This window comes from Tetrao urogallus (assembly GCF_951394365.1).
Source record: "Tetrao urogallus genome assembly, chromosome: 2".
In the NCBI taxonomy this organism is placed as follows: Eukaryota; Metazoa; Chordata; class Aves; order Galliformes; family Phasianidae; genus Tetrao; species Tetrao urogallus.
This window is the reverse complement of record NC_136814.1, coordinates 29,422,465-29,437,865: the sequence shown is the minus strand read 5'-3', so window position 1 is coordinate 29,437,865 and position 15,401 is coordinate 29,422,465. Positions and strand designations below refer to the sequence as shown.

Here is a 15,401-nt window from a genome sequence, read left to right as displayed (position 1 = left end):
GGCCAGGATGACCTTCTCTACCAGCAACCCATGTGAGTGTATGGCTCTCACTCTCCACCAGCACAGAGCAGCTGCTGCAGACACCTCCCTTGGGAACCTGGGCCAACCCCTGTGCCAACAGAGCTGCCCAGCTCCTTGGTGGGATCATCCAGGGTCTCTCAGCTCTTTGCTGTCTCCCCCCTTTTGTATCCTTAAACACAAGTGCACTTTGGCATTTACTGCTCTTGGGCAAAAAGAATTACTCGCAGTGGCGGTAACCCCCACGCAAGACCTACAGGACAAAGGGGCTGCTAGCAGAGTGGAAGCACCAGCCATGGTGTCTTTCAGGTCTGTGGCAAGGTAGGGGTTCAGTCTTCAGGCTACTGGTGAATGTGAGTTAAGTCTCACTGGGAGCAGACTGGTCCCAGCATTTCTGCTGAGACAGATTCCTGAATCAGCAGAAGCAGTACAACGCTGCTTTCTGCAAGGGTGCTGAAGCAATAAGGGTCCAGAAATGGCATTGGGACCAGCCCAAATAATGGGTTCAGCACAACCAGAGACTGAAAATAAACTTCTTATGAAGCTTCAAGACAAGCTCTATGAGCAGCTGACTACCCTCGCCAGATTACTTGTATTGTGCCATACTCTCAAGGTCCTGGAAAGACAGCAAGATGACATGGATATGTTGAAGGGTAGACCTGGATCCACCAGCTTTTCCAGAAGCAAAGATGCAACTCTGAGACTCTGAATTTTAGTCCCCAGGGAGACTCTCAAGCTCGCCTATATCTTAGGGTTGTCCTCACCAACCCATGGGGTGAGGTTTTGACCCTGGTTTTAAAGGTGAAGGGCATTTGTGACACATGGAGTCCTGCAGAGAGTACCCAACACAGATTGAAATTGCAATCTAGTAAACATTACATTAAATCTTTCCACAGAATTTGCTATAACAGATGATACCAATCTTCTGATCATAGCTTTGAAAATATTCCTCATAAGCTATGCCAAAGAAAGCAATGAACAGCTTTATTTTTTCTTTTACTCCCTTCTAAGCAAAAGGACGTCTGAAATTCGGTGAAATATCATTTCCTCTATCTTCCTGCACAATCTGGTGCCTTCTTTGTATAGTCTTACTCTAAAACTGTGGGATGGAGGTGGAGGATGTGATGTCCAGAAGGTCCCCAGATGTCACAGAAAGGCTCACCTGTCTCAGAGGAGATGTTCACCTCCACACTGAGGTCAGGAATGGGTGCTCCCTGGAAGGTGGCCACACACAGGTAGGTGCCGTAGTCACTGAATCTCAGGTCGATAATCTCCAAGCTGCAGGTCACAGGTGGGAGCTCAGGGTCATTCCTGGTGATGAGTAACCGGTCTGAGAACCTGGCTGGTTTCCCATTCTTGTACCAGGAGTAGACAACTTTCTCCTGGGGGACAGCATCCACGTGGCATGAGAGTTTCAAGTCCTGCCCTAACTGGATGGTCTCACTCTCTTTGATCACATCAGGGGTGATTTGGAACGTGGCATTCTTCATGGCTGGGATGAACACAAATGCAAAACCATTTAGGGTCAGCAAAGAGCCTCACATGACACAAGACAACAGCCCTTCACTCCTTTGGAGGGCAGCAACTCTGTGCAATATATATGTCCCAAGACCTTCCCTAGCTAAGCTCCCACAAGAGATCCCCAAGGCCTCACACCTGTAAGACTAGGATCCCTGTCTAGCCCAGGATAGCGATGCAGCCTAGGATGAGGCTGAAAGTAGCCAAAGCACAGCTCTTGATCTGGGAGCACAGAAGCTTGCACAAGAGCTTCTCCAGAGTACTGATTTCTGCTAAGCATCCCTTAGTTGTACAAGAACACTCAGGGGGAATGCAAATCTAACTCCTCCTCTGAGAAAAAGAGCAACTTACACCGCACCAGTAGGTTCACTGTCTTCTTTGCTGGGTTCCCCACGTTGTTTATGGCTGTGCAGTTGTAGTATCCTGAGTCCTCCACGCGGATCCTCCAGATGGTGAGATTGCCTCCTTGCACAAGGCTGTTGGGAGGCAGCAGGCCGGGAGAATGAGACCAAAGCACCTCTGGCTGTGGATCACCGCCTGTCAGAGAGCACTGCATAGTGATGTTGTCACCAGGGTTGGCCACCAATGTTTCATTGACTGACAGTTTCAGAGCAGGTGGGGCTGGAAGAAGACAAAGAGGGACACTTCTAAGCTTGAAAAGGACCTGTCCGCTCACCTGTCAACAGCTTCGTTCTTTCTAGGGTTTCTTCTTGAAGTTAGCTGGTTTGAGAAAGGAGAGCTGCAAGGACTCAGTAATGCTTTTATGTAATGAATTAACGTTAACACACCTTTTTGAGTTAAAGCATCCTTCTTTTCTAAGGTTAGAAAACTGCAAGCAGGGCCTGCAGACAACCCAGACCAGAAGCCATACTTAAAACACCCCACAGCCATTTCTCAGAAAAGCTACAGCTTTTCTAGCTTCTGTACAGCTAGGTACAGTATTTTAAGATTGTTCACTGCAAGTTCTCTAGGCTTAGGACTCAGTTCAGGAGAAAAGCCTGACAAACTCTCCTTGCACAGATAGGAAAGATAATAAGACATAATTTGGCAATGGAAAATCCATGGTCTGGAAAACCAGACCGTGAATAGCAACCCTCACCCATCACACAGGTATCAAATAGATTTCCCTGTTGGCTTGCAGACTGTAAACCAAGTCCTGGGATGCTCTTTCATGCACAGCTGAACAATTGGGAATTATTCAAAACGTCTAGGCAACTTATCCTTTGAACAACCTACTATATGGTTTTGGCTTATTTTATTTCTGCACTCTTCTCACTACACCTCTCTCCCCAGACTGATCCCAAACTCCTCCCCTTGTATTTTCAGTTTCATTGCATCCTCCCTTTGCATTCTCTGCCTCATCCCAAGACAAGCTTTTTAAAGCCCTTGTCAGCATCACTGCTGGCTCCATCCAGACAGAGCTGAGAAAGTAGCAGTCCACAGCACAAAGGCTGGGAGTACGTTTTAAGTAACTGCCATAATAATGCAAAATAAGACATTGTTCCATATTCATGAAGCTTGATTTAACAGCATCATTATTTCAGCCTCCCTCTCCCTGGACCCTGTGTTAATGAGCTGTGCTGGGTTGGTGTTGGATCTCTGAATTACAGCTCATACAAACAAGGCAAGGAGGAGTGCTCCCTTCTCGGCACCTGCACCATAATTTAGCACTGCAACTACTGCTATGCTGCAATACTGCGTTAGCACACTAAATGCAATGCCCTCTCCCTGGCCATGGTATGTGCTTTTTGCAACCAGATGTGGACAGCTATGCTTAAGGATGAGGGCTACTCCTCTGCCTCCTGCACTTCTGGCCATTCTGAAGCCTGTGGTTGGAGCCCTTGAATTTTGAGAGGCCACAGCCTGCACTCAGGATCTATGATTGCTTCCAGCATTCCAGGAGAGAAACCCATGCCCAAAGGCTCATTAAGTGACAAAGCAAGGATTTGTCCTCTCTGGGCTCCAGATGACCTCATGAAACTTGGTGAAACCCAGCAAACAAAATACCTCAACAGACTGTGGCCTAGGCAGGACACTTTTCTGTGGCGAGAAGGAATACAACTGATACCATATAGCTGTTCCTGCTCCCTGACACTGAACAAGTCTCAGTCAAGAACGCAGACAAGCTGCTAGGTGCAGCATCTTGCCTGGGGGCATCCTTGCATCTACATCCGAGCTAGAGAAAGGTTGAAACCTGCTTACACCCAGAAAGAATACGTCAGTTGGTATGAACCGGAACTCCTGCAGCCTTTGGTTAAGATTTTAGGATCCTGTGTTGCTTGATGTGCAGATAGGATGAACACTCACCTTGCAAAGCTGTAACATGTTCTGGGCAAGGAAGCATGGAAAAGAAGTGATGCATTGGGCAAGCACTGCCTTGGGGCAAGTTGCATGTAAGATTGAAAGCAGAAAAGCTGCAAAGCTGCCACCCACACAGCTTGATGCAGAGAGCCTCCATAGTCCCAAAATGGAGCCCTGGCTGTGGCAGTCTGCATGGGATCCCACTCCCACTCCTATCAATAGACAGCGGTTAACAAGCTGCAGACATTGTTATGCATGAGATGAATCTCATTTATTTGTAACCTGTGGCAATTCCTTTTGTTCTTGGCTCAGAAAACCTGCTGGCAGAGTCTGCAGAGAAGCAAGGGGACCATTAAAAACAAAGAGTCGCTTTCAATTCCCTTTGAAGTCCAATTTGCTGCAGTAAAACTGCAGGAGAATTAACCAGCTGGGCTGCTTAATTTTGCAGAAATCAAGGAAAGAGAAAACATCAGCCCTGCCCTGCCAGAGCAGGCAATGACACCCTGGTGCTGAGCTGGCGCCGTGGTTCTGCTGGATCCAACCTGCTGCTCCAGAGCTACAGGACAGCAGCAAGGGAACGCCTCCTTCCTGCTGAGGCTGAAGACTTGAGAGCTCTCTGGCTGCTGTGAGGGCCAAGTCTCTGACACTGGGCTGGGGAGAAGCACATCTCCATGCTGGACACTGTGGCCTGCCTAAAGGCAACTGCCTAGGGAGCCCAAGTGAACTATGAGGAGCAAACAGACTGAGAAGAGCAGGTTCTCTTGTTCCACTAGTTCCTCTCAAAGTCAATTGCAGCTGGGTCTATAAACGTTTAAGAAATTGATTTCCATGCACCTCTGCACCCTTTGGACCCTTCTCAGTTGCAAGGCATCCTGAGGGAAGGAGGCTATGGAGTTTGCTGCTGCATGAACACAAGCGGAAAAGAGATCTATGCAAAACAAGGAGAGAACTACAATTTCTTTTTACAGTATTTTCTCACCTGTGCACAAACACTACCAACATTGTAAGTAAGCCAGATAATATTTAATGATAAATATTCTTATGCTATTTAATACAAACCCTACCTTTAGTGCAACACCAGCTTCATTTTCATGTGTAGCTTTTGAAAACAATTTAATGGGAACACATTATCCATAGTCTTTGAGCATGTGGTGTCAGGCTCTTTTATAACCACATGTAAGCATGCATTTACAGCTAAAGCACAAGAAAAAGATCACTAGATGCATAAGATATACGAACCAAGTTCAGAGTTTTGATTAGTACCTAATAAACTGGTGTTTAATAGGACAAGAGGTAACAGCTCTAAGGTATGCCAGGAGTGGTCCAGGTTGGATATTAGTAGAATTTTATTCTCTTAAAGATGGTGATGCAGTGGCACAGCTGCCCACGGAGGTGGTGCGGTCACCACCCCTGGAGGTGTTCAAGAGCCATGTGGATGTAGCACTGAGGGACATGGTCAGTGGGCACGGCAGGGGTCGGTCAATGGCTGGACTAGATGATCTGAGAGATCTTTTCCTTACCTTAATGATTCTATGAATTCAGATCTATGCTGGCTTCTGATCTGGCAACAACTTGAAAATACATTTTCCTATTCATTCAATAAAAGGACTGAGCTGAAATGAAGGGCTGGACTGGCAGAGGGGAGGGGGCATGAAGAGAAATGTGATTTTTCTTTTTTTTTTAAAACTATACAAAAGTAAAGCCACAGCAGGAAATAGCAGATGGCAGAGATCCCTTTCCTTACTATGAGCACAAGGCTTTTAAAGAGAATATTCCTGCATTCTCTGCAGTTTCATTCTGAGACAAGCTCAGGAAGTGACATGAGTTGCCTGAGAAGATCTCACAGAGATCTTACCATAAGGGGAATATTTTTACTCCAACATGAGCTATAGTTGACTTTTTTTTCTTTCTAAATAAAATGAAGCAACTATCGTTCAGCACCCTGGGCTCAGTCAGATCAATAAACATAATTTATACTGTATCAACAATATCCCATCAACAGTTGTCAGCATCAAAAGGTGTTGTTTCTACGGCACAAAGATGACACCAGGGATACAAACTACTTTGTGCTACATAAGAGAGAGGTGAATAGTTCAAACACCTACATTGCCTTCCTTTCTGATCATGAAATACCCCAGAGCTGGAAGCAATTTTCTGACATTTACTTATTATTTGATAATATTCAAGACAAGTGGGGACTCTGTAATGGTGTGGGTTGCTTTTTTTTTTTTCCCCTCTTGTTCAATGGACTGGTTATAGTCAGGTCTTTGCAATGCATCTGGTATATGATTTCAGCTGTTGCATGCATGTCAAGCGAGGGGTACCAAATTGAGTCTGTTTGCAACTGGAGGTGCACTCAGACCCTGCCTGCATGGATATCAGTGCATGTGTGTGCAGTTCTAGGATTTATTTATTGGGAAGGCACCAGAGATATTTGCCTTCCAAAAACATCTGTACTCATGGGAACCTTGGGCTAGGAGTGCTCTAAGTGCAGCACTGCAAAGCAGCACACAGTCACACATAGATTAATTATTTGTAAGGACTTCTGCAGCAGCTGCCTTGCTCCAGACTGTATGAAATTTATTTTTAAAATCACTTAGAATTATAAATAAATAAAACAGTGTCTGGATTAAAAACTCCGTTGTGCCTCAACACCTACGTATAGTCTGCTTTAATGATCACACAGCAGGCCTAGTCATGGCACTGGCTGCAAGAAATTAAAGCATCCCTGACCACAGAGTTCCTGCCTTAAGGATTTACAACGTCAGCCACGCGTGTGAAATGGAGGTGATTTTCTAAAAGCTGTAGGCCTGGAGAGGCCATGGCTGCTCTGCAGGCTGCTGCATTACCTGTGGTGTTTGTGAGCTGGAAGGTGATCGATTTGTCAGGGATGCTGCAGACATTGCGGACAGACACCTGGCATGTGTAGCTGGCGTAATCCTGGGGCCGCAGGTTCTTCAGCTTCAGGACTTTGGTTTCACCCTGGGAGTCAGGAAGAAAGGAGGAGAAAGATGTATATGTACAAAGTACAGCTCATCACTGCAAGTCAATCACCGGGCCCAGAGCTTACAAGTAATAACCATTCAAACCTCAGGAAGCTGTGCAGACTCCAAACCCTCCTAGCTATACACACAGGAGACACAAAGCATCTGCAGGGACTGCTCCACCTCCAGGAGTCTCTCAGAACGCCCAGCAAATGTCACAAAACCTGGAAGCGGTGCCAAATAGGTCTAGGTTTAATTTCTTGTCAGCTTTTGTCACAGTCATCTCATGGAAAGAAAAAAAGCCTTAAATGTCCAAGGACAGCCCCTGAGCTCACGCTGAGATGTCAGTGGGAGCCTAAATAAAGTCAGGGGGGTTTCAGCATTGCAAAAACAAAGTAAACCAGGGCTGATGCTGACTTAAATATGGCATGATCAATAGTTAAGCCACAAAAAAAAAAAAAAAATTGTGCAGTCCAGAAAAAAAAAAAAAAGGGTAATTTAGAGAAATACTCAAATATCCATCCCCTCCCCTCAACTCTTTTGATCTCTTTTCTCCAGATTCTAATCTCATTTACACCAGCATAAATCCAGAGTGTCTGCACTGAGTTTGATAGCCTTTTCTCATGCTATGGCAACAAACAAGCACAAGAATCACTTGCTGACACTCTATCATGTTATAAAAGCAGAATAAAGTTGTTAAATTAACAATAGATGTGTTCCGTAAATTTTTATTTATGGAATGCAGAAAGCTCAGAGATGCATCCTGTGGTTTGCACACCCTGCAACTCATACGTCTTCTCACGACAGCTTGTCGCTGCTGTGCTCCTTGTGCTTGTCTAAATCTCTTTTGGAGAAACCATTCCGTAATTGCCTGTAAATGTGAGAAGGTGTCAGCATGACAAATCCTCTTGAGGCAACCTCAAGGGACTGGACGATGAGCTCAGGCATGCTAATATGCATAGAACAAGGATTTGAACTGAGTAAATTAGGAAGATAAATACCTAGGAGACCAATAACCCTACGGAAGTCCTGTCCCCTAAGATTTGTTGCTATGCTGCGCAAATGATGGCATTTACAACGTGCATGTCAGCTAGTGACTTATACAGTCATATGTATCCAATTTATTGATTAGTAAATGCATATAAACCTTCAGTGTAAATAAGTTTTTAAAAGCTTAGACAGCAAAATCTTTCTGTCCTTTCTAGTGCAAAGGGCTACCCGAACCTGGTTCTGATAGCAGTTCATCTGGCTTGTCTCAGACAATTCTACGAGCTCTGTGGAGAGTGCTTTGTTAAACACAATTTATTTGAGCTCCAGGAAGGTTTTACTCTCCACACGTGCTTCACCTAATTTCAACTCTTCTCAACCCAAAGGCTCATCAGGGTAGGAACACAGCCTGACTGGAGCTGCAGGGTTTGGGGTCATTTACATGTTAACCTGGCACTGCAGTGAACTTCCACTGAATGCCTTATTTAGCTGGAGAGAACATCTCAAGTACTAGGACATCCTCTTCCTAAGCAATGTATCCTGTTAACCACAAAGAGCTTAACGAAAGCTGGATGTGCCCGGAGTGGCTTCCTCTGAGGCCAGGGATGTCCTGGTTGGATGCCACAGAGCACAACACAAGACAAAGCTCTCTTCAGGACCAAAACAGCACTGACCTACAGCATTTCTACAGTCTGCTTGGGAACCCAAAGCACTGTGCTCTCCCCAAATCTGCCTGTGTGTTTCCATTTGGCTGCCTATTTCCACAACTTGCAGAAATAGCGTGTTTCAATAAAATATGAACATGACTGCATTAACTAAAAGGTTGCCTACAGCAATGCTCAAAAATCAAACTCAGTCACAATGTGCTTAGGGCCCAGCTTTGGGAGTGCCTGAGAGCAGAACTGGATGTGGGATGAAATGGGTGCCCTCAGGAACTGCCCACCTAGCCCTCCCTTCTTACCCATCCTAGTCATCCTCCATAAGTTCTAGTGCTGACTGACATCTTAAGTACATTCAGAACTACTGAGTCATCAGCAACATAAAACTTATTAGGGAAAATCGGTCCTGCACTCAAGGACAGTACCAAATGGGGAAGAAACGCCAAGCCAAGGATACTAGGCTGTCATGTTCCCTCTTGCTCTCCTGCTTCTCTTTCTCCCTGAGGACCTACAAACAGAAGAACACACTACCAGCCCTTTTGAAGCTGATGCTCCTTGCAGTGCCCACCACCCTCTCCCCACCATTGTAACCCACACAGAAAGAGAAACGGTATCATCCGGTACAGAAGGCACTACATCACACTAAGATGTCGATCACAAGCTCGTGGAGGTTTGCTTTTTTTCACCTGTGTATAGAGGGGTTCATAGATGTCCACACCATTGTCCTGACTGTGGGAAAGTGTCTCAGCTCCCCGTTTCCATATGAAGCGAGCTGGTGGGTTGGAGTTGACGGTGCAACGGAGGAAAACAGTCTTCTCCTGGTAGAAGCTGCCACGTACATCACTGATGGTCTGATGAACAGTGAGGACAGGTTCATCTAGATCTGGAAGGAAGGTAAGGAGGGCCGCAGCAGTTGTTAGTGAAGCACTGTCTGCATGTACAGCCTGCAGAGCAGATGATGCTCCAGGGCTGTAGGGGAGAGGGGTAGCTCTCATACATTTAGCCAAGAACAACTGCTGAATTCAGAACTGATCTGAAGGCAGGTAATACTAACAGCATCTAAAGGGAACAGACAGGAGAAGCCAGAATTCTCCTGCTCACCACACAACATTCCGAGAATAGAAAGCATCCTCCAGTTTGCGGATTCTATGTGGCCTTCCAGTAAACCACCCGTTTGCCACACACCTGTCTGACCAATGGGCTGGTCGTCTGACCACCAATGACACCTCACACCTAAAATCACCATTATCAGCTTCAGCGAGAAGTTGGAAGGATCCCAGGAAACTCTACCACATCCTCATTTCCTCTGCTCCCTTCTGAAATCACAGGGCTAAGCCCGTGGTTGATAAGTCAAGGGGTGAGGATAGAAACCAGGACAAGATCAATGTCCTAGACAGCAGCAAGTCTTGATGGAGTGCCGCTAGAACATGAGAGGCAAAACATAGTGATAGGTGTGTATAACTTCCCTCTTATGCCCAGTTTAAGTACTGCCTGTATTTTCTGCTTCACAATGTTTGTGCTGACTCTTCAGTAACATCTACTAACTGCATCTCTATCACTCACTCCTAAACTGATCAGATTCTTTTCTCCCTTTACAGAAATTAGTCCTTCCAAATCTTCCTTTACCATAGCCACATCACACAACTGTTGTCATTGATTCAGTGGTTATCAATAACTTCACTTGCAAGGACACAAGCAATAGCCCTGGAGGGAGGGTACTCGGACGGTACTTTCTGCTTCCATCCAGGTCACACCGCTGCCTACTGGTTGCCTTCCTGCTAAAAAGGAGATATTTACCTTGTTAGATTTTTTCTTTTTTTCCTTCAGACATTGTCTGAACATCAAGGAGTCAAGGAAGCACAGAGAAAGGAAAAACCTCAGAGTTCTTTCCCCTTCCAGAACCACTATGATATTGAGTAGGATTAAATGTAAAAATCCCATTTGAAAAGCTGGGACAACTTTGCCCTCTAAAACTGAAATGTGCCCCATGACCTTAAGCATGTCTTCAAAGTAGTCTGTTGAGCTCAGTGAAGCACTTCTGTATTTTCAGAAGCTTTATGAACCCATCTTCAACTGCACAACAACTGAAGCACACATATCCAGAATGCCCTTCTGTTGCCAGCACTGTCTTCTGCACATAACAGCAGAGAGGAAGAGGACATGTGCCCATCACCTCCAGCTCTTGTGTGTCACCTAATTTTCAACATACATTATTTTAGAGATTTGCAAGTTTGGAAGTCTGGCTCCCAGGAAGGAAGTGAGGGAGGAGAGATGAGTTTCTGCTAACAAGTCATCCAAATAACGTATGTTCTCTGCTGAATCACAAGTGTTAACTGTTGGATTTGCATATTTTTGTAAGATGTATACTTGTTGGCTTGCCCATAACATAGCTCAGAGAGATGAGTAGAGCTGTGGACAAGGCAGGAGAAAACAAAATCAAAACACACAAAAACCATCTAATACTGTAGAAAAACATACACAAGTGGAGATAAACAGCCTCTGTCCATAAAGTGCTTTCTCCATATGGCCATGACTAAGATTTACATCTCTTGGATCTGGACTTTGGGCACTGTCCTTCTTCTTCTGCATTCCTTAATCCCCCTTTGTTTGTCCACCCTTTAGATGAATAACTCAGTAGCTACCACCCCTCTGAGAACCCGTTTCTCTGCATGGCAAAACACTTCCCTTATCCATCAAAGAAGACACTCTCCATTCAAGTCTGCTGGTTCCCAGCTACTCCCCAAATAGAAAATATTACCTTCCTTTTTCTTACTAGACCTTTCCTCCTTCAAATCTTCCATCCTTCTTTAATAACAGTCAACTGTAAGCCTAGTCCTCCTGAGAAAAGCTGAAATAAGACCCACGACGATACACGTGTGCTTGATGTACGAGTAAAGCCACTGATGTCAGTGAGCCGCACGAATGATAAATTTGGCCCAAGGCGGCTCATGGAGAAGATCACATGGGATGTTTCGTGCGCAATATAAGCTTGTAAACATCTATTCTTTCTTTTTCTTTCCTTTCCCTCTCTTGCACATAAAAATACTCCACTCTGCAGCTGCCTCTATGCCAGCATCTGAACAACACTTTAAAGTCTCACTCAACACACACTCGGGGCAAAGGAATAACTTGCTACACAGGTTAGTGCTTCCAGTTTGATATCCTCTTGGTACCAACAGTGCTCTTCACACAACCTTTCTGTCTAATACTATGAGTGAAGAGTAGTACTGGCTGTCAAAAGACATCAAGGTCCAAATGAGAGTGATTACTTACCTCTAACTACAAATAGGGATGTGGGGAAAAAAGTGTTGTATTTTCAAATTCTGGTTCATTCAGATGAAGGTTGCCCGGGTGAGTGTTCAACAAAAACTGTGGCTGTTCCTATGTGTTCCCTTATATCTATTGCAAATACCAACAGAAAATAGATTCTCCTCCCCAAAAACCAAGTGAGCAGAACAGAGGTACATTACCAAGTCCATCTTCAGAGTAGATGTTAGTATGAGAAAGCCCTTGGCCATCCCATTAGCCCCACAGTTCTACAGGTCAGAGCTGCATAAAGGACAACAGGATGCTACATCACTCTAGTCCCAGTCTGCATCTCAGAAGTAAAGGGAATTCCCATAGCCCACATCATGCAACAGTCCAATTCCTAGACACAAAGACTCTGACAAGTTGCCATATTGAGTACTGAGAAAAGCCAGACTCTTTTAATATGGAGAGTTATTGAATGCAAGAGAGAAAATGGTTAGAGAAGCCAAGCAGAGCTTGGTGGGTGTCAGAACTTCTCCAACAAAGCTATGCAATGCCCATGAAGTAACGTTCATCCTATTCAAATTGGCAAGAGGCTCAGATGAAGTGATCTGCCATACGTGTCCAATCTGCTAGTTTTATGACTTTTGCCCTTCTTTAAAAATGATTTAATAAAAAAATAGTAAAAAAAAATAAAAAAACAGGTTTTGTTACTTACATGCTCTAACTATATTGCATGTTTCACACGTGGCTCAAGACAATTCCTCATCACTCAGTGTGGCCCAGACTAGCCAAAAGGTTGGACACTCATGCATATACTCCAGATCTGTGGGATGCTGCTCATGCTCTACTACTGCCCATACAGGGTAGGGAAAGGAAGGGAGGGAGATGAAAACCACTCCAAGCTAGATAACACGAATATGGATCATGAGATAACCCAAGGATAAGGATTTTTACATACAGACAAAATCTAAACAGAATGTAGCACAGCGCTTGAACACACTAGCTCTCATTTCAAGACTGGATAGTGGCGGTAAAAGGATGCAACCAGGCAGTGTTTCCTGCAAGCAAAGTCTCTGCCCAGACTTCAAGCGCATCCTGGCGTTTTTAAGCCTGAAGACTGCTCCGCTGACAACAGTTACATCAGCACAAAAGGCCACCTTGCTAGAAGGGCTTATAATCATTTGCAACTTTTGCATCAGTCCATTGCTGGACCTTCTCAGATGATGCGAGGAGTGGGATGTGGTGCTAATAGGATCGGAGGAATCTGGAACAGTGGATAGCCAAAAGCAAATTGAGCAGAATCTTAATCCTTGAGGGCAAACCTCTTCAAAAGTTGCCTAGACCTTAAATCTCCAATTCCTCCTATCTGGGAAGTATAGGACAAGCCTAACCCTCCCTTTTAGCCACAATTGCCCAAGAATAAATATAAGAATGCCCAAGAATCAGCATGAGAACCTTCAAAGGTGGAGAGCTCCTAATAGCATTGCCAGAACACAAGATAGACAGGCATTGCAAACAGCCAGAGAAATACTAAGTCACTTCTGAAACCAAGGGATTCTCAGTAGTTTCCTTCACGTCTGTCCTTTCACAACTCAGCTTCTTCAGATGCATCCCAGAATCTTTCGCTCTGTTTCCACTGCACTGCAGTTTGAGATGTGGGGTTTCAGAAACGCTCCAGACATCTGAAGAAGCACTGATTTCAAGAACCAAGCCAGCTTCAAATGAAGATAAAGACTGCAGAAGCCATCTACAATGCTACATCCCACGCTAATGCTAGGACTTCTTGTAGTGGCAGACACCACAATACCTAGAAAAGAGCATAGGCCTGGAAAGGCAAAGCCATCTTTTTCCCAGATGGATATCTGATCTCTAGGGAAAAACAGCATAATAGTCCCTTTGCCACTGAATGAGGTGCACACAGTCCTAGGGCAATGCAGCTCCCTACTAGCCCCGCAGCAAGACAGAGACACACAGTAGAACTGTGGGAAGATCTGGGTTGCCACTAAACGACTTACACTGCACATCTACTCGAATGGACTTGATGGCAGGGACCCCAACCCCATTTTCTGCTTTACAGTAATAGCGGCCCCCCTGCAGCCTTTGGATCTTCTCAATCCGAAGGGTCTCGTTAAGCACTGACGTCTCTTGGAATTTGTCCGATGCGCTGCCAGCTGTTTTGGTCCATCTCACCTGCACAAGAAAGAGAAACACAATCTACCAGCGACAGAAACCAGAGATCCCAGGGGACAGCAGAGCTCCCTTTTCTCCCCTCCCCAGCCATTTATAGAAATGGGCCTCAAAGCACCACCAGACTACCAAAGTTCAACTGTTGATCTCAGTATGTCTCTGCAGACTAGCTGCTAATTCTTAACCATCACCAATTCTCATGTCCTAGCACCTGGGATAATCCTTCAGATCACAGACACACACAACACACTCATCACCCCTGATCTTGTCCTCTAACTTGCTTAGTTTAATATCACTGTATGAGCAGCACAGGACTTCCATCGTTAAGCCTCAGGATCCCACGTGGCTAGCAGGCCGTGAAGCTATAGAAGACATCAGCTTACAGCTGCAGAGCTTTTATTGCAGTCAGCACCCTTTCATCTTTCTCTGGACAGCAAGGTTATTTCTGCTGTTTGCTTTTCCAATAGTTGAAACTGCTGTCACTATGTGGCTCTCACCTCCTTCCCACAGGGAACCCCACGTATGTTACTTTTATATGTCACCCTTCTGCAGTACACAAACTTTTACTTTGATTTTAAAACAACAGAAAAAGAAAAGAAACAAGAATCCCTTCAGATTTCAGGGTATCTTGGATTTCTGACCATATGTTACGTGTCTTAAAGTCCTGACTGATGGGGGCAACATAGTGACTCAGTATTTCACAATGAATGTTGGCAAGAGGACAACACTTCTAAAGACTGAAAGGTATTTTAAGGCCTGTAATGAGGTGTAGTCTAAGCAGCATTGGTACAAGCTTGCCCTCATTTTCTACAGCCCTGATGATAGAAGGTAGAGACGGCTTACTTCAGCCCATTGACTGCCTATATCACAAACTACCCTTCTAAAGGCTGATGACACTGACGGCTCCCACACCTGCGCCATCTAGTCTCTGGGGCTGGGATCCAACAGGATCTGCCAACAGAAAGGAGACAGACATTCATTCAACTTTGGCAATGGACGGGAAGGACCAGATTCCTTGACCCCTGACCCCAGGCTTTGCCTAAAGCTCACTGCCACCTTCTGATTGATGCTGGCGCTCTAGAAACGACAGGCATGTTTAAATCACAGTCTCACAGCACCAGGCTGAGCAGACTCTGGAGCTAATGATCAAGGATTTATTTAGCCTTTGTAGGCTTATTATGAAATTGTCTGAGGGCATCAAGTCTCCTGTTTGCAAAAATACTTCAGCCAGCTCTTTAATCTTTTCAATTTCAATCTCATTTAAGTATTTTGGCCACATTTTCATACTTTAATGACTGCCTGATAAGAAGGAAAAGATTAAACAAAGGTTAGGAAAAGAGCTTAGCTGAGAAAGAAATCTATCTGTGAAGAGAGGGGGCAGAAATAGGACACATCCATGTTTAATGCACAGGTGCCAGGCCTCCCTCATCATGCCTGGCTCTGCATTACAAGTGTCCCCTGCGTGTGCCTGGGCAATATCACACCTCAGCGTTGC

The 15,401-nt window shown here is 45.1% G+C and overlaps 1 protein-coding gene across 2 annotated transcripts in view; it reads right to left on the bottom strand.

The window, feature by feature from the left end:
* MDGA1 (MAM domain containing glycosylphosphatidylinositol anchor 1) overlaps window positions 1-15,401 on the bottom strand; it is a gene marked incomplete at both ends in the record, with an annotated part of 124,697 nt that overhangs the window by 67,348 nt on the left and 41,948 nt on the right. For both annotated transcript variants that reach the window (XM_079532606.1, XM_079532607.1), the window contains 5 exons: window positions 1,181-1,510; window positions 1,888-2,157; window positions 6,687-6,819; window positions 9,154-9,350; window positions 13,735-13,909. In XM_079532606.1, coding sequence (XP_079388732.1) covers window positions 1,181-1,510; window positions 1,888-2,157; window positions 6,687-6,819; window positions 9,154-9,350; window positions 13,735-13,909 — 1,105 coding nt within the window. The remainder of the gene's footprint in view (window positions 1-1,180; window positions 1,511-1,887; window positions 2,158-6,686; window positions 6,820-9,153; window positions 9,351-13,734; window positions 13,910-15,401) is intronic.